The sequence below is a fragment of the Diplotaxodon limnothrissa genome, linkage group LG14 (genome assembly GCF_057381915.1).
Source record: "Diplotaxodon limnothrissa isolate DT_005_m linkage group LG14, D_limnothrissa_male_GT1.1, whole genome shotgun sequence".
Taxonomy (NCBI): Eukaryota; Metazoa; Chordata; class Actinopteri; order Cichliformes; family Cichlidae; genus Diplotaxodon; species Diplotaxodon limnothrissa.
This window is the reverse complement of record NC_140609.1, coordinates 36099054-36117743: the sequence shown is the minus strand read 5'-3', so window position 1 is coordinate 36117743 and position 18690 is coordinate 36099054. Positions and strand designations below refer to the sequence as shown.

Here is an 18690-nt window from a genome sequence, read left to right as displayed (position 1 = left end):
AAAAACAGAAAGCACAGTTATGATGAGATGAAAGATTTACATGTAATGGTCTTGTGTTCTACATCAGTGAGGTACTAGCAAACTACTGACCCTGAACGCATCAGAAACACACTGTGATCATTTAGGTAGTCTGCATGGAATTGACTTGGCCTCAAGCAAGTTAGAGACATAGTTGGTGCTTCCAACCGTCCACTTTCCTTTCCACTTAGCGTTACAAGGTGCTGGGTCCTTACCAGCTGTCAAAGGGAAAGAGAGAGGATAACCTCGGACTCTCTTTGCAGGGTTCACGTGTGTTTACCCCAAAGTGGCGTAGTTAAAAATGTGCTATATTGACCCAAAAGAGGTCAAAGTAATCTCTGCAGAAAACCAGCTGCGTTAACATTGTGCTACACTTGTAGCTGAATACATCATTGGAGAGAATGTTATTAAAGCAAATACTAAGATTTTAATGTTGAAACAACATTTCAGACAGGAGAGCAATTTTTAATTCATTCACGTTAATCCTTGTATTTTTTTGTTTTCTACAGTTTCAACAATGATGATGAGACTGAGTATTTATATAAAAGTCTTTATGATTTGTTGATAGGTGTAAAGCCATTTAGTAGATAGTAGTAATATTTATTGCTTGTAGAGAAAAACAGTCCATTAATCAACTCATAAAAAAAAAAAGAATAAATGACAAAAAACATAAACACAGTTATAATGAGATGAAAGATTTTCATGTAATGGTTGTGTGTTCTACATCAGTGAGGTACTAGCAAACTAACTGTAAAATAAACATCAAATCACTGTTTCACAAGAAGCTGATGAAGACATCCTTGTTCGAGTGCTTCAACCAGACTATAACTCTGTCTGAACAAATCATGTTTTTAACGAGGTGTGGCCATGATATGGTATCTACAGGGCACATTAAGAAAACTGCTGTATTCGGGAATGAGATTTATACTGTCAGGGCCTCCAGGACAGGAAAAAGTGAAATCCTGCAGCAATGATACTATGAAAATAAAAAGTTCCATACGGGCCAGAGACTCGCCAACACAGTTTCTCTTCCCTGTAGAGATACACAAAGGACTCTGATTAAAAATAACTGCAGGGCTCTAGACTAACTTTTTGTCACGGTTGCACTTGTTTTCTAAGGTGCGCCAGCACAAAAGTTAGGTGCACCCAAATTTTTCAACCACATTGCTTACCACCACAATTTACATATTCACTTTTTTTCGGGGGGGGGGGGCAGCTGTCCATACAGACAGTATTGATTTGTAAATGACAATCTTGTCAACACAAAGTTCTTTATTTGGAGCACAGTTCTACAAGAAACATAAGTGACTGAAAAAGTGCTTGTGCTTTAAGTGCTTCACTGAGCTGAAATTGAAACTTAATACATCTCAAGATATATTAAAGAAAAGGAAATCTTAATTAAAAAGACCTCAAAGTGTCTGATAAGCCTTCAAATTGAACATCTCAGTATCTGAACATCTAAACAGCTTGATATCTTATAGATTATCCTCCACTGCAGTCACATGCCCCTCAGATGGCCAACTCCTGTAATTTGGCCTTTTTCCCATTTTTTTCTTGTGTGTTCGGGATGACACCTATAAACTTCACATACGCGACATCATTACTGTATGTAGGGTTTACGTTCAAGCCATTTTTCTTGTGAAGAATTATTTCGGACGTACAATAGGCATATTGTAACATTACATAGGCAATGTTAAACTTAATCATCATCTTGGCCTCCTCTGGTGACCTGTTTGCTGCAAACGTATATGGCTCATTATCTTATGCCATCTCCAGACCAGTGTTAGACACAACCTGAGAGGTTGATGGCTCCGTGTCATAGCACTGGCTACGGACGGATCAGGCCTTAAGGAAAAAGTTATCAATCGTTCTTTTCATCTTTTATCATTACCCACAGCTATATCTACTTCTGTCGGGCCTAGGCTACTCACACCTCTCTATTCGCCTGCACTTTCAAACGTACACACACGCAGGCCTACAGAAATATGTGGACCACAGCTATTCAGAGAGGTCTCTAAATGGTTTAGACCATGATATGGGCATAGTGTGTGTCTGTTGTTGACCACACGGAGACTTTCAGAGTTGTAGGGACATTTTCTTTTACTTGAATGGCTGGTCACACCGGTGCGAACTAGGATTTTTTTAGTCACACCATTGAGAAATTAGGTTGCATGTGTGTCCAAACTGGTCACATTCTAGAGCCCTGAATTGCTTTTCACTGTAAATATCAAGATATTTGGAAAAAAAAAATTACGTCAACATGCAAAAGAACTGGATGATCAATAACTGTGTGTTGACTCTTTACCTGCAGAGAATGGCATGAATGCAGGACTTTTCTTAAAGTTGCCATTATTGTCCAAGAAGTGCTGGGGGTTGAAGGACCTGGGAGTGGCCCATTGCTTTTCCTCTTTTAGCACAGAGTGCAACAGCGGAATAATTACAGTGTCCTATTCAAAACATATATCTTGTTAGTGTTGCTGCTTTCAACATTATTCTCTGACTTGATATACAATAGATTCTGTACTACACATGAGATCTTGGAATTGAAAATACCTTTGGGATTGTATAACCCCTGAAGGATATGTCATTCAGTGTGTAGTGAGGGATGCTGAGAGGGATAAGGTCAAGAAAACGCTGCACTTCATGGATGACAGCAAGTGAAAAATGGAGGGACTTCCTGTCCTCCATCCTGGGACAACGGCCTTTTCCAATAACAGTGTCAATTTCTTGCTGCATTTTCTCTGGACACAGCAAAGCAGAAATGATTACCACTCTGATTTGTTTTATACGTCCACCAAGGGACGTATTCCTAACCATAATGTATTAGGGCTCGTAAAGTAAATTCAAGGTCTTGTTTTGTAAACTTACCCTGTATTTTGGGGTATTTAATCAGCACGCTAAGAGCATATCTCAGGGTGGAGCTGGTGCTTTGTGTTCCAGCCATAAACAGAGTCATTATTGTAGAGACCAAATTGTCATAGTGGAACTCAGTTGTGGAAATCTCCTTTTCCTGAGAGAAGAAAGTTGCCATTGTTCTCAGAATATCTTTATCGTCATTTTAACAAGTACAACAAAATAAATGCAGTCCCTGCCTTGTCAAGCAAAGTTTAAAATATAATTACAAATGAAATATAAAAAAAGAGGCAGAAGACTATATTCAGTAATAATTAATAGAACCTTATTGCACATAAGCACTGTTGCACAGGATGTCACAGGATGTCATCCATTGCACAGTATTTGTCGGGCTAATTGTAGGTGATTACCTGTAATTCAGTACCCTAACAGCTGCAGGGTAGATGTTGCTATTTAGTCTATTAGTCTTTGTTCTGATGCTTTTATATCTATTGCCTGATGGGAGCGGTTCAAACAGGTTATGAGGGGGGCGTCCTACTTTCCTGAGACAGCGAGAACGGTGCAGTTGGTCCAGACAGGGTAAAGAACAGGCAATGATCCCCTGGGGCAGGGGTGTCAAACTCAAATACACAGTGGGCCAAAATGCAAAACTAGAACAAGGTCGCAGGCTAACATTAATGTTTATTGAAAAATATCTTCCTCCAGATTTAAGAATGAATCTCTTCTTATGGACTCAAACAAGTTTTGCTGAAAAACTGAATGTGGAACAAGCAAAGCTTAATACTAAACAATGTATATATTAGCTGTATAATACCAGTAGGCCAGCTCTAATAGTAATTTGGTATGGCTTGGCGGGCCAGAGTTTGACACCTATGCCCTGGGGAATCTTTACAATCCCCTGAAGTGGTTTCTTCTGTGCTGTTGTCCAGCTGGAAAACCACACACAGAGACAGTAGCATAGAATGCTCTCGATAGAACATCGATAGAAGGACATCAGCAGCCTTTGAGGGATGTTATTTTTACTGAGGATTCTCAGGAAATAAAGTCTCTGCTAAACCTTCTGTGCCAGCTCTGCTGTGTTCAGACCCAAGGACGTGTCCTCCGTGATGTGAACCCGGAGGACACGTCTCCGGGTTCACATCACGGAGCTGATGCTGATGGCCAAGGAGATGTGGGGGCCACCTTTACCCTTTCTGTGCGATTTTTCAGAACTCCAGCGCTTCTTTGTCCTTGTTGGTCTCTCCTCATTTTCCTCTCTCTATTTTTTCTTTCTGTCTGTGTGAGTGTATAATTGTGTGTGCATCTAACCATGTCTGGTGTTGCAGGGGCAGAATCTGTTCTGGCTTCTAGCCGTTTGTCCCTGCACACCTGAGGTGAATGACCTCATCTGTTTGTCATCAGTTGATTATCTTGCCATTATTTTTTATTATTTATTTTTTAAGATGGGAGAGATCCTTCGATATTCATCTGAGCATTGAACTAACTACATTAGTGAAACCAACTTCTCAAGTAATAAGTTTGATTATGGTTTGTTCCTTGATTTTAACTTAGTGTCATGGTCTGGGTGGAATGCAAATATATTCTAAGCCCCGTTTACAGCTACCAGTCACACTCTTGTTTAACCTAAAGCAACCTGTCAAGCACTTGTAGATTCAGGCACCGAACAGAGTCTCATTGGCAGTGAGCTAGCCAGACAACTGAACATCTCACTGGTTAAGCTAGATCCACCCATTCCTGCCAAAGCCTTAAACGATGAAGGTTTTGCCCACATCAATCATTGCACTGCGCCCGTCGCATTACTAATTTACTTGTAATTACATTACAAACCACGGAGAGACTCTCAACTTTTTCACATTTCATTCTCCAGATACACCACTCATCCTAGGTTTTCCTTGTTTGGAGGTTCACAATCCTCTCTTAGATTGGTCCAGCCAAAGAATTGTTATTTGGAGCCCATTCTGTCATGCCAACTGTCTCGTTTCTGCTCGCCAACCTCAGGCTCCTCAAAGGCTGTCCGAGGAAAACACAGCCGCTGACCTCTCCACTGTTCCCTTTGTGTATCATGACGTGCAGCCATGGAGAAGTACATAAGGGAGTCTCTCACAGCCAGCATCATTCAGCCATCTTCCTCCCCGATAGGGGCCAGTTTCTTTTTTGTTGACAAAAAGGATGGCTGTCTCCGGCCATGTATTGATTTTTGCAGCTTAAATGACATTACAGTTAACTCATTCACTGCCATTGACGTCTATAGACGTCTATTGAAAAACTTACGTTGACTGCCATTGACGTCTATAGACGTCAATTATGTTTTCAATGGGAGGGGCTAGAATACAACCTCGGGCAGCTTGTCAGTGAACATCAGACTGCTTGAAATGTATTTTTCACAAAAAGTTCGTTTTCTCCCTTTTTTTTTGGTCAAAACAGGCATTTTTGGTGGAACCCACCTCTCTTCTACAGCTGATTACTAAAGAACGGAAAATGGTAGAAACAAGCTTTTTTTTGGGGATGGAAGAAGAGAGTCTGTTCTTCATTTTGGTAGGTTCAGCGTTTATGTGATCATAACACACAGTTTTCTGTGGCTCTTCAAAAATGAGTAAAAATGCTCAAAAACCCTGGCAGTGAATGAGTTAAGAATAAATAACCTTTACACCTCATCAGCTCCGCAGTTGAACCACTCCAAAGCGCCACAGTCTTCACCAAACTCAACCTTCTAAACCCATATCATCTGGTTCAGATCAAACATGAGGACAAGTGGAAGACAGCTTTTGAACACACACCTGGGACACTTCAAATATCTGGTCATGCCATTTGGTTTAACTAATGCTCCAACATTATGTCCCCACAGCATGTTGCTTTAAGGCTGGCTGAAAATCTGCTCCATGGTCTCCCTAAACTCCCGCACGTTTTTTCTTTAGCTACTGCTGGTGCTACACTCTGCTGGTAGCCAAAAGTCCATACAGTTGCTTAGGCAATGTAGGTGCAGGACACAGCTAAATTAAGAATATAATTTTTAGCACTTTAGATTTTATTAATTACCTACATTAATAAACACAGTAGTTGTAGTTTTGTGTATTCTTTTATATATTATGCTTAAGTTTTCCAACCTGGTTGATTCGAATAAGGAAGGAGTCTATGTAGTCTCGTGGGGAGCTGGGGTCCAATGTGTCTTTGTGTTCTTGGATCTTCATCTTGATAAACTTTCTCGCCTCTTCATACTCTGCAAAAACTTTGTGGTGGGGGCCAGGAAGATGGTCCATGAGTTTCGGAAAGAGGTTGTACATCTGTTGTAAGGAAGCATAGCACCATACATTCTTGTAAAGCATGTACTGTGTTTGGATAATTTTTCCAGTATGATTTTCAAAAGATGCAGGACAGACTGATGTATATATTCTTATACAAAATATGAAAACCAAATTTAAAAGCATTTAATTTTTAATTCTGCTCCCACTTTCAGTTACCTGACCCACAGGGCTGCTATTAAGCTTTCCTATATGAGAAAGTATGGTAAGGAAGCGCAAGAACTGCTTGTCTTCATGGCTGAAACGTTGACCAAGAACCAGGCAGCAGATCACGTTAGACACAGTACGGCTCAATGAGAATGTGGGGTCAAATGGTGCACCTGCAAGAGAAGAGGAATCATCTGTCAAATTAACTAAGGACTTCACTTTAGTTATGACATGCCCACACTTCCGACTTTCCCACTGTTTAGTCTGCGCTTCTCCGTTTCAAACTATTACAAGTTTGGTCAATCAACTTTTAAAAAGATTCAAAGCGTATGTTTGTTGGTTTTCCAGAAAATGGTGTTTTCATGCATTTGACTGTGATTTCTGATATCAGTTGTGCATCCTGATGTGTTAACAACCTGAAGCTCACAAAAGCTCTCTGTTTTAGCAGATCATATTGTTTTTTTGGTGGTGGTGGTGGTGGTAGTGGATGTCAATTCAGTAGTGGAGAATATTGGGTTAGTGGGATTAGCCTACTGTAATATGCTTCTGTTTTTCCAAAGTGAAGACTGATTATTTTCCGTTAGTATTGTAGTGTCCTGTTATGTTCATGGACAGCTTATTGTGTTTCCTTTTTGGTTATCTGGCATGATGTGTCAGTGACTTTAACACTGGTCCTTGTCTCTTTCTTTAGAGCATTCTCATGGCAAAGAGTGTGTACATTTGGGACAACCAGAGTTGTAGATGAAAATCGGTATATGGGTGTGGTCACTAGGGATGATAGTGTTCCATATAGTGTTTTATATATCAAAATATATATGTATTTGTTAGGGGTGCAACGATACGCAAAATTCATGGTTCGGTTCGGTACTTTGGTGTCACGGTTGGATATTTTTTCGATACAAAAAACTGTTCATGCTTTTTTAATTTGTCATTTATTAAAATTATAAATATATATTTTAACTCAAACGTACAGTTTTTAAATTTAATGTTGCTGAAACAACAAAGGGATAAAATAATAAATCTATCTGATCGAGAAATCACTCATCGTTGGAAAAGAGAGTTTATTACAGAGAAATGGTTCTTTTCAAAATAAAAGCTATACTATACGCTTCTTCTGGAGTATATTCTCAGCAGCACATTAAACATATCAGGTCCCCATAAGAAGAATCATGTGCTAACGGCTGTCTAAATGACTCAGGTAAAGTTTGTAGCATGCGTGCTTGTTGTTTTTGTCTGCTTCCACTTGTCTTTGCACTAGGATGATGTCGGAGTAAATGTGCAGTCATATTCATTTTGTTCCCACTAGTGCTGTCAGCGTTAATCTCAAATGACGTTAACGCCACAACACGGCAAATCTCCGTTAACGAGCTACCGCGGATCGCCCCGTGCGTGGGGCTGGACGGCGTCAACACGTTAACGAGCAAACTGCGCTAACGCAGTAGTTCCCACCCATGTAATTGAGCATTGCGTGGCACATCTGACATACTGTTTTACTTTGCTTACCTTCAGGGTCATACTTCACATGAAGACCAAAATAGTTCCAAAGGCCAGATCTGAATGAGGGTGGGGGAGGTTCAATTTGCCATGTTGCAATGAGCTTAGCTTCTGTCTTGCTAGCTTGCGCTGCGCTCAGTGGATCTGCGCTGGACAGTGCAGCCTAGGCGGAGTAGTCGAACGCAGATCCACTGAGCTAGTATTTGTTTTCACTTATCAGCATTTCAATTTTTTAATATGTTATATACATATAGGTACCATGCTGTTCATAGTAAACGTAGCTTGGCATATTGCACAGTAGCCCTTTTCACATCAGCTGAAACTATACCTTTTAATTTATGTATGTGAGCCCTCATATGTTCACTCTCTTCTTGGATCCATTCTTCCATCCCCTTGCGTCCCATCCCAAAATCTCTTAGAGTGGTCATTGTGAAGCGTCGCAGCTGACGCCAGCGTTCCCCGTTACTGCTCCCTATACCTGAAAGGTTAAACCACTTATCAAAGTAATGGAAGAGAAGCCATGCTGATTCATGAAAGAATTAAAGCACTAGGAAACAAATCACTTGTGCCTTGACAAAGACAACATATTTGAGTGATCACGCTTTACCATATTTCTTGTTAGGGTTGTGTAGAACTGGAGTTGGTGCTCTGCCTGTGAAGTCATCTGCTTGATCCACCAAGGCTTCTTTCACAGCATCATATCCTACCAGAACTACTGTCCGCTGCCAGCCTAGGTATACTGTCATCACTGGCCCATAGGTTTCACTGAACTAATAAAAATTATTTGTTTTAATGATAAGCATTGAGCTTTTTATGAGTTTTATGCAAAAACACACTGCAGTAATTGCACGCCCTTAATAAAGTATTCTGATTCTGAAGTGTTAAGATGCTGTTAAATTTAGTCTGTTTGAAGACAGTTTTTACTCTCCTCATATTACAAAATATACTATTGTAAACTTACCTTAAAAAGACTTTTAAAGGGTGCTTTTTTGTCTATCTGTAGAAGGTTTCCTATGAAAGAAAGTGCAGTGGGTCCTGGAGGTAGACGCCTGTTTGTTTTGTTTTTTACATTAAATATCCACAGCAGAGCTAAGATTAGCCCTGCCAAGATCAAAGTTGTAGAAAATTCCATGATGCTGTATAAACTTTCTTATCTTAACTGTTATTATGTTGTCACTTGACAAGAAATAGTTTCAAATGCCAGACTCGAAGGCAAACAACTGAACTAACCCAGAAAATACGTCAGTCTAGATGCATACGCATACTCTAATGGGGGCTTCCCATGATCCACTGAGCATTTCTTCTTCACTCACCTTTTTTACTCACTTTGTGTTTACACACCACTCCGCATTTAATCATTAGTCATTATTAATCCCCGGCTTTCTTCCACAGTGTGTCTTTCATCCTGCCTGCCTCCTTCAACCTCAGCCTTCAACCTGGCTGTTCCTTGATTAGCCTGTTTGTTTTTTTTCCTGTCAAAAGGTAGTTTTTCCTTCCACTGTCAATTGCTTGCTCATAGAGAATCTTTTGATTGTTGGGGTTTTCTCTGCATTATTGTAGGGTCTCTAGCCTTACAACGTAAAGCACCTTGAGGTGATTGTTGTTTTGATTTGTCATCCATCCATTCGCTTCCGTTTATCCTTTCCAGGGTTGCGGGGACGCTGGAGCCTATCCCAGCTGTCATAGGGCGAGAGGCGGGGTACACCCTGGACAGGTTTCCAGTCTGTCGCAGGGCTAACACATAGAGGCACAGACAACCATTCGCACTCACATTTACGCACAGATTCACACCTATGGGCAATTTTGATTAATCAATTAACTTGTTCCCACTAACTGCATGTCTTTGGACTGTGGGGGGAAGCCAGAGTACCCAGAGGGAACTTCAATGATAGAGATGTAATGACATTGCTATTTTAGCTGTTACTCAAACTGTTTTTTGTCTTTTCAGTCAGATTTATATCTACAAGAAATGGTACAACTTGTTCCTTTCAGTGTGGGTAACTCTAACAGGAAAAAGTTGTACTTTACTGTTTGTCCTGGCTGTCAAACAGTAAAGTAATGCCAAGCAGTAAGACTTTGGGTATTTTAAAGCAGTCATAATATAATTTTAAAAAAGTGATGCTTATGATAAAAAAAATGAATGGATGTCTTGACTATAATAATCTGCTTGATACACACATTAAGCATGTGCATTTTCAGGTTATGCATATCCCCCTCTTGTACAGATTTGCTTCAAAATCCCTCCTCCCCAGACCCTGGCCTATGTCTGCACTGCTGCAGTTTGTTTGTTCTAGAGAGACAAGCACAAAGTCATGTTGACAAAAGGATTTAATGTGTTAACCTTTAAACTGCATTCCATGTATAATTACACTGTGCACACAGGTGAAAGGGTAATTTCCAAAAGCAGGGCAGAAGACACTGAGAGAAATGTGGACGAGAAAAAAAACATTCAGTTCAGTGAGATCATCTTTTCTCAAATTTATGACACAAATCCAAATCTGAGAAGAAAAAAAAACAAAAAAAAAACATACCCAATTTCCTTCAGGATCAACCTTCAAGATCAATAAAGTTTTATTGAATTGAACTGAAATCTGAGACTAATATGTTCTTATAAATGTCTGTGTGACTGGAATCAGACTGCTGACCCAGTGAATATCAAGTCATCATGGCATGGAAAAAGTGATACAACACAGACAGTGTTTACAGGAGTAGGGCTTATTTATGATTAACCTGAGGAGCATTGGCACAAAGCCAGGAAGCACACCTTTATTGATTGCTAAATTAGTCCTACAGATTACCCAACAGCTGATTAGTAAATAACAACATACTTATATTACAAACATCAATATAAGGAATTTGAAAGCCCTGTCAACTAAAAAGCAAATCCTCCACAGTCAAATGCATCAAAGTCGGAGTCTCCTTCGAAGTCGAAGCTGTTAAAGTGTGGGGAATCGACATCCTGGCTGCAGGCATGGAAGGAGCCCCCAGCAGAAAGCTCAGAGAAGCCCCCTGTGCCGTGGGCAATTTCTGGGGGTCTTGTGGCAAGGGGAGAGGAAGGGGAGCAGGAATTGAGGTAGCCCAAAGCAGAGGAGGCTGCTGCCCCTCCCATCAGTAAGCATACTGCCCTCACTGCCCGGGCATCACTGCTGTTGCCATGGCGAAGACAGTCGGACACACGGTGAGGTGGTGCCACAGAAACACTACGCAGAGGCTGCCGTGACACATTTGCTGTAAAAGATGTAAATGTTGTTAAATTCACAAATTTATGTGTAGTTTGGCTTATTTACCAGCCAGACAGCATATATTATACTAACTGGCTACTATAATACTATTATACTACTACTGGCAATAGTGTATATGTGTGTACTAGACTTAGTATTCATAAACTACTTAAATTAAATGGGACACAGTAGAAATACAATTAAGCTATATTTTTCATTACTCAAAATTAGATCAAAACACGATTAACCCCAACTCTGCCTCTGTGTGCTCTGTTACGGCTTTGCAGGTGCTTAAGGACACCATCTGTCATGCTCAAAACAACAGAGCACTAAATTATAAAGGAAAAAACAAACATGAATTGTCCAAATGCATCACATTTAGCAAATTAAATTAGTCAGAGCTTCAGTAATTAAGATGCAGTTGTAACTGTAATAAAGCAACAGCTGTGTGACAGATGTGATAATGTGTAGTTTTAGGCATAAATGCTTCAGAAATGTGTATTGTCAAATTTCTGAATGTGCTTCCCATTTGTTTTATTCACAAATCGTTTTATATCCATTAGTTCATTAATTAACCAGATTAGAGTTTTTGTTCATTTGTCTTGTTTTTTCTGTTTTGTGAAATTAATCAGCACCCTTCTTCAATCTACTGTCAAGTAATTACAAATGGCCTAAGAGCTGACCTTGGTTTTGCCCTCTCTCTCTGAAGGAGCCTCCCCGTTCAGTGACCCTAGTCAAAGGAGGGGTGCCCTCACCAACCCTTGGTGACCCGGGGTCTTTATCACTGGCAGAGTCGGGCAGGGGGTCTCTATCTGTGATGCAGGGAGTGAGGCTGCGTTGTCTCTGAAGTGTCAGGGGTGACATGACACCCTAGCAAATTGGAAAAAGTAAACGTTATTATATGACAGAAATAAACAGTCTACAATTGGAACAGGAATCTAACAAATTAGCAGTGAGAAACATAGAGAACACAATTTGTTTTAATATTAAATAAAACAGTGCTACCTAACTCACCTCTCTCACTTTCCTGATGACCTTCAGCCAGAGCCTGTGAAAGATAATGACATGTCATGATGTTTGAAACAGATCCAAAGTTTTATTTTTTATTTTTTCAACAGCAGAAAAGCCTGATAATCACGTGCAGTAAATTTATTTGGTAACAAGTAGAGCAAAGGAAACCTAAATTTCAGAATGTATGTGTGTGTAAATATGCCACCATGTGCAAAACAACTGATAGTGAATGGGTAAAGGACATCTGAGCTCCAGAGGGAAGGAGACAAAGAGAGAGCGTGAGACCTACGTGCAGTCGTCTGGGTTGTCTGAGAGCAGCAGCAGGAACTTGTTCTGTGGCAGGATAAGAGCAAAGCAGCAGTCCCTCCTGCCCCCTGGAGGCAACTTGGGCAGGTCAAGTATTTCTCGTCCCTCTGCAATTGACTCACAGCTGCTATGTAGTGCTACTACTTGGTCTGGAGGGGACTCTGCATCCCGGCACACCAGCAGGTTACCCTCTATGGTCAGCACAAGGTACTTCTCCTTCCACTGCTTAAACATGAAGCCGCCTCCAGAAAAAAGAAAACAGTACAAGTAGGCTCATAAATAGGAGATGAATCAAAAAGTGCCAGAACAGCCAAAACAAGCTGAACAGGAGGTCCTTCTGACTAATCAGACAAACAAGTCCCAAAAAAACAACTGTAAAAAAATAACTGTAGCAAAAGCACAGAGAAAATGTTATGTTATGTTCTGCCATTTATCATATCATCTGAAGTTGTTTTTTCTGAGGCTTTTCAGTCTGGTGCTGTTTAGTCTGACTGAAAGAAACTGATGGACATTATGGACAATGCCAGGCATCCTCTGCACACGGCCATTAACAACCAGAAGAGTCTGTTCAGTGACAGGTTGCTTCTCCCAAAGACAAGAACTAACAGACTTAAAAACTCCTTTGTCCCACACGCCATCAGACTGTTTAACTCCTCTCTGGAGGGGAGAGGGAGGGGAAACAGGAGGACAAAGGAGGGGGGAACAACTAAGCTGTAGTGCCTCTTCACCTCACTGTGCAATACCTTTTGTGCAATACTTTTGTAAATAGTCAACGGTGCAATAGACTCAATACTTGAAATGTGCAATTCACTTGTATTTTTATTTTTATTCCTATTTATTATATTTATCCCCTTCGTATATTTTATTTATATTGTCTCTGTATTTATATATATGTGTGTGTGTATAACTCTGTAACTTCTGTCGGTGCTGTGCTTTTTTGGAAATCGAATTTCCCAGAGGAACCCACCCGAGGGATTAATAAAGTTCTATCTAATCTAATCTAGTCAGAAGTCTCATGTGTTTTTCAATGGAATGTGATGTTTTTTGTTTATGGTTTGACATCTGAGACCGTTTGATCTGATGTCTGACGATGGTTTCCTGAAACCTGAAGATGTCTTAAAATGTACACCATAGCACTGATCAATGACAGTTGATCTGATCTCACTCCCTTTGTTTGTCAGTGTTGTTAGTTTCGGTCATTACTGTTTATAAGGTTAGGGAAACTGGCATTCAGCTGACACTGAAGAAGTCACTTGGATGAGTGACGAAACATTTGTTGCACTGAAAATGTTACATCCAGATGAACAGAATCAACTTTTTGAGAATTCCTTACCTGGATGATTGAACATGAATCAAGATACTTCCGTATTAGTAGTAATGTTACTGCTGGCATTGTATGTCCAGAACTATAACGGTGTTGTTTGTTTGGTTGTATGCTTGTACTTTCACTAACTTAACTGAAAGTTTTACAAACAAATAACACAATTGTTTAATGAGCAGGTTCTTTGATAGAAATGTTCTATTTTTGTCAGTTTCAGTGATATAATTGGATACTTATTGCAGTGGCATAAACACAACTATAACAATGTCCAATAAATTGTTTGGGGGGTTTTATGAGCACAAACAGCAGCCTCAAAATCACACTGATTAAAAATTACAACAGTCAGAGAAAGTCACAGGATCAACTTATGAAAACAACAACAACAATACCAATAATAATACAAAAATAATGATACCTTGTCTTTGAAACAAGGCAGATCCATAATATCAAAAATCAATAGAAACAGCTTGAGTCAAATGTAATGCGTTTTTGTATTAAAAAGAAACTGAAATATTCTCATTTTTGGAACAATGAGTTTTCAGGACAGGACGCACACGACGGTGTTAGACTGCAGACAGTAGAAGGTGAGCACATGTTGATAGACAAGATCTGCTTTATTTCTCCATACAGCGGATTAAAGCAGGTGGATTTGCAAGCGAGCAAGGGAGGGGGGTATAGGAATTTTTGATTGATTGTTTGTTATTATGGCGTCTACTATACCTGGGAATACTAATATGACAACAACTGCATTAATTTGACTGCAGATTTCAACCTTTAGATTAATATCCCTAAATTTTATTAGCTCTATTAGTCTGCATAAGTCAAGAGAGGAAGAAAAACATTTGAAGTACCAAAATAGCTACTTAACTGTTATCAACTGTGACACCACTCTGAAATGAAAACAAGGGCAATAAAAAACAGATGTAATATAAGTAAAGAGAGACGCTGGCCAAGAGCCGGTTCATGACTTGGCTTGAAAATCATACTGGCTGGCTCTTAGGCTGACATTGCTCATGTAAGAGTTGGATTGGTGTTCTGAGACAGTGTTGTTTTCCACCGATTGTGAAGTCAGCAGCCATATAATCTATACTGGCTTTAAAAGAATAAACACTAAGAATTTATTACACCTTGGAGAAAATAAGCATAAGACAATCAGAAAATCTAAATTAAAGACATAGTTTGGTCATATTTGACAGCAAAGCAACTGAGATCTTCAAAAAGCCTATATAATTACTAACTTTGGCCTAATTTGCAGAATGAGCACAAAAGGACAGTAAACAAAATCAGACCAAAGCATTCACATCAAACTTTACATGACGACTGCAGAGGGGTTACTGTGGATAAAAGGATAGAAGCAGCCCTACCATATTTTTTGAGGAAGCCTCGATGAACACCTGCTGTGCTCATGTCTGTGGTCATCACAGCAACAGGAACTAAAATGAAAGGCAGAGCACTGATGCTGAAAAATAGGGTAAGAGAAAGAGGGAGAGGGAGAAGCGGGAGAGAGAATAATCCCCACTATTTAGGCCTTCCCTCTTTAAACCCATGCTGTTGTGAGTGGAATTGGAGCCATGCCTGGTTATGCACATATAAACATCATATGAGCATAAGAGGCCCAAATAATCATCACAGCAAAGCATAAATCCCACCAAAAAGATGATTTATGGTTTATACTGCAACCATTACCAGATGTCATGTTGGACACCCTCCCTGAGCAACATACACACACACACGCTTCAATTTCCAGTTCCACACAGAAAATATGAGAGGTGCATATTTGCTTATCATTAAACTGGTAAACCTGTCAAACCTGTATCTTAGCGCATCCCTGCGCCCTTGAATGGCTTCCGAACAAGGGCTCGGATCACCTCCTGCTCAGAGAGATTAAAACAGAGGGATTATTATTCTTGCACAGCTGGAAGCCTGTTGTTGCACTGCTGTGGATAGGCCCAACCAAGATTTTAATCTGTTCAAACCTGGAATATGTGGCCCCATCCAAGTAACCACCTCTAACATATTACATGTCTTTCATCATCATATATCCAAGTGAGATTAAATGCTATTCACTGTGACATTCTGGGTTTGCTAATCGCTGTTAGAATGACGTTACGTAACAGGAGGGATCTTAGAGAGACGCTCTCATGCTTTGATGAAACTGGTCTTCAATAAATGGGTTGTAAGGTGGTGGTAGTCTGAAAGATGTGGGGGCTAAATACAGGAAGCAGATTTCAGCAAGCAATGTGAAAATAAATGGGCAAAAATATTTACACACCTTCAGTGTACATTGTATATTGTACCTTTAACACCTTGAATACATGAGGCTTAAATCTTTGACCTCTGGTTTAGTGATCTGCCTACAGTAATGTGTAACATGCCACATGGGATCACCAACATGCCAAAGCATTTGTTTGAAATTGTTACTGCAGCCCTTGATGCGTGTCTCTAGGTTTTTGTTCACAGACATATCTGTCTCTGTTTAAAGTTTATGACAAGCAGAGCTATTGAGGAGTTAGTCAAAGCCAGGAGATGACATAAAATCAGATAATCCCACTGGAAATTTTATTTTCCCATCAGACAGCTCCCTTTGAACTCTATGTGTGACAGAAAAACAGGATCTTACACTGTAGCACATAGATATCATTTGCTTTGCTGTCTGTTGCTAATTCAGCGTTTCTATTACTGGCTAATTTCACCAGTGAGCTGAAAATAAAACAGCAGAAAGCTCTCATTGCAAGGTTTAATCTTGTTGCACACCTCTCCAAGCAAAGAACAAACATGAAGTAATAATATCTGGTGTTTTTGGCCTGGTTTAGTCAACTTTAAAATAAAAACTGACATCAGTACTGATAGAAGGATGTTAATTAAATTGTGCTTTCAAATTATTTGGGAGTGTAGAAAAAAATCATCATATTAAGTATTGAGTATAAAATCTTTTACACTCTATGGCTGAAGTAAACTTTCACCGTCTGCTTTTTGTTGAGTCCGTCTGTCTTCAGTCTGATGGAGTGCAGCTCAATTTGATTTAAATCAGGGGATTGACTCTACTATTTGAGGACATTGCCTTTTCACCCTGTTAAGCTTTTGTGTTGTTTTTGCACTATGTTAGGCATTGCTGCCCTGCTCAAATTAAATGTTTTCCCAATAGGTTTTGTACATTTGGCTGAATCTGAGCTCACACTCTTGTATAGCTCAGATTTATCAGCAAATGCCGGTGTTAGATCCATTGGCAGCTATACTCAAGTCATAACAAAAACACCAATGTGTTTGACCGATGAGGTCAGTTTGGGTCAGGAGCCTAAGCTGACCGCCTTTAAATGATCTTCATTTAGGTTTGTTCAGAGACTTTCTCAGGACTGATTGTTCTTCCATGAATTCAGTTGCAGTTTGAACAAAATCACCAGCAGGGGGCATAAGAGCCTTCAACTTCAGGCAGTCAGTCACTACAGTCTATTTTAATGAATCATCAGGGTTGAGTGGAGCAGTTTGGCTGTCAAGTCTGCAGTAAGGAGAAGGAAAAAGAAGAGGCCCTCAGCTCATTATCCGCACCACCGGGGGGATGTGTAGCTGGGAGAGTAGCAGGAAGGTGTTTCTCATGTCTTCCAGCCAATAGACACTCTTTTTCAAGACAGGTTGTTTTGTTAATAAGCATTTGAGATTATCAGGGATATGAGCTCAGCACTAGCCTACTACTCTGTGAGTAGCTGGGGCCCATACAGTTTGTTTTGCCGGTTAAAGTGTTTTATAACCTAGACCATTCGCTTTTAATTCTGTTAATCCACTTGAGCTTCGTGTAAAGGTCTTTAAATCTTTGGGTCTTGGTGTGTGATGAATCAGATTTTAGCGTGACTTGAACCTAAACACTCCTTGAGTCCTAGACCTGATGCCCCTCCCCCTTTATAGCCAAACATTCACTCCTTCCAGGTCCAACTAGCCACGAAACTTTGTGTTTTGGAGTTGAACACCCCGCTTTCTTATGCAGGACCACCCTCTGCGACCCTCTTCCCTCCCTCCACTCTGTGCTTCTATCAGGGAGCAGTGAGAGCACCATTGCTCAGGCCCCGATTGAAAGGAGAGCATATACAATGGGGTCTTTCTCAGTGGCTCTCTGTCTCCATTAAAAACCCTGGGAACACAACACTGTCCGCAGAGCTACTCTTAAAGGGGCAGTCGGACTGAGTTCTTCGCAACCTGAGTTCCAGCCCATCTCATTGTTTTCAGAGAAGAAGAAAAAAAAAAAAAACAGAAATATACACAGCAGATCAATTCATTCATGAATGATATGAGAACCCTGCAGGGACTTCTCTCACGCAGCAAGAAGCATTTCCTCTCGCACACACAGAACACACTTCAGACATCGCGATCTACAACAGTAACTTAGATGTAAATCAAGGAAAGCCGCAGTTATTTAGACTACAGCTGAGAGTGCTTCAAATTGTTATGACTGAATCCGGATTTTCAAACAAATTCCCAGACATCGTGATGGTGACTCTGTTTGTGTAGAATGGAGTAAATGCAAACAAAAATAGTTTGAATATTTTTCTGTAATGCGTTAATGCATTTTTGCTGACATCACGTTTGCTTTTGACTGGTTGGAATAACAAATCGACATGTTCAAATGTTTTAAACAGCAGCAAGATAATGAAGAATTAATAACAAAACCTGCTAAACCTGGATATGGTATTTTAATAGTAGTACTTTTAAACATTTATATGTTTTAATTATTATAAAACAGTATACAGAAAAACAATAGACGTGTATAAGCAATTAACTTTGACAGCGCGATTTAAAAAAATATATTTTTCTTAGGAAAAAAAGAAAAACGTTTATTATTAAAAAGGCAGGTCTGTAACATTATGTTTTCTTATTATATGTACATGATGCTGTCATGTTGCACACACTGAAATGCACAGGCTTGTGTTTTAAACAGTGTTTCAAGCGCGAAACGGTTGATTTACGGAGACATTTACAACTTCTGGGCATCCCTGTGTAATTAAAAAGCGAATGGGAGATTGGGCCGAGA

At 39.9% G+C, this 18690-nt stretch overlaps 2 protein-coding genes across 2 annotated transcripts; both read right to left on the bottom strand.

Annotated features, from left to right (window-relative positions):
• LOC146619308 (cytochrome P450 2F3-like) lies at nucleotides 1-9521 on the bottom strand. The gene is made up of 9 exons (XM_085371092.1): nucleotides 8773-9521; nucleotides 8419-8581; nucleotides 8140-8289; nucleotides 6330-6490; nucleotides 5976-6152; nucleotides 2887-3028; nucleotides 2572-2759; nucleotides 2324-2465; nucleotides 1-1051 (listed from the first exon to the last, which is right to left on the bottom strand). Exons 1-9 carry the CDS (start codon nucleotides 8941-8943, stop codon nucleotides 870-872), a joined length of 1476 nt encoding a protein of 491 aa, XP_085227218.1. The 5' UTR covers nucleotides 8944-9521; the 3' UTR covers nucleotides 1-869.
• Nucleotides 9522-10421: 900 nt separating this feature from the next.
• LOC146619307 (uncharacterized) lies at nucleotides 10422-12583 on the bottom strand. Its single transcript, XM_085370217.1, has 4 exons — nucleotides 12333-12583; nucleotides 12047-12080; nucleotides 11716-11902; nucleotides 10422-11039 (listed from the first exon to the last, which is right to left on the bottom strand). The coding sequence occupies exons 1-4, from the start codon at nucleotides 12581-12583 to the stop codon at nucleotides 10684-10686; spliced, it is 828 nt and encodes a 275-aa protein (XP_085226343.1). The 3' UTR covers nucleotides 10422-10683.
• Nucleotides 12584-18690: the final 6107 nt, after the last annotated feature.

Coding starts and splice junctions, on each gene's coding strand:
- LOC146619308 (XM_085371092.1), bottom strand. CDS start 8,943: ATGGAATTTTCTACAACTTTGATCTTGGCAGGGCTAATCTTAGCTCTG. Junction 6,491..8,139: donor TCACATACATAAATTAAAAG/GTATAGTTTCAG, acceptor CTTCTCTTGCAG/GTGCACCATTTGACCCCACA. Junction 6,153..6,329: donor ATAGCAGCCCTGTGGGTCAG/GTAACTGAAAGT, acceptor TCCTTACAACAG/ATGTACAACCTCTTTCCGAA.
- LOC146619307 (XM_085370217.1), bottom strand. CDS start 12,583: ATGTTTAAGCAGTGGAAGGAGAAGTACCTTGTGCTGACCATAGAGGGT. Junction 12,081..12,332: donor GACAACCCAGACGACTGCAC/GTAGGTCTCACG, acceptor TATCTTTCACAG/GCTCTGGCTGAAGGTCATCA. Junction 11,903..12,046: donor TCATCAGGAAAGTGAGAGAG/GTGAGTTAGGTA, acceptor CCAATTTGCTAG/GGTGTCATGTCACCCCTGAC.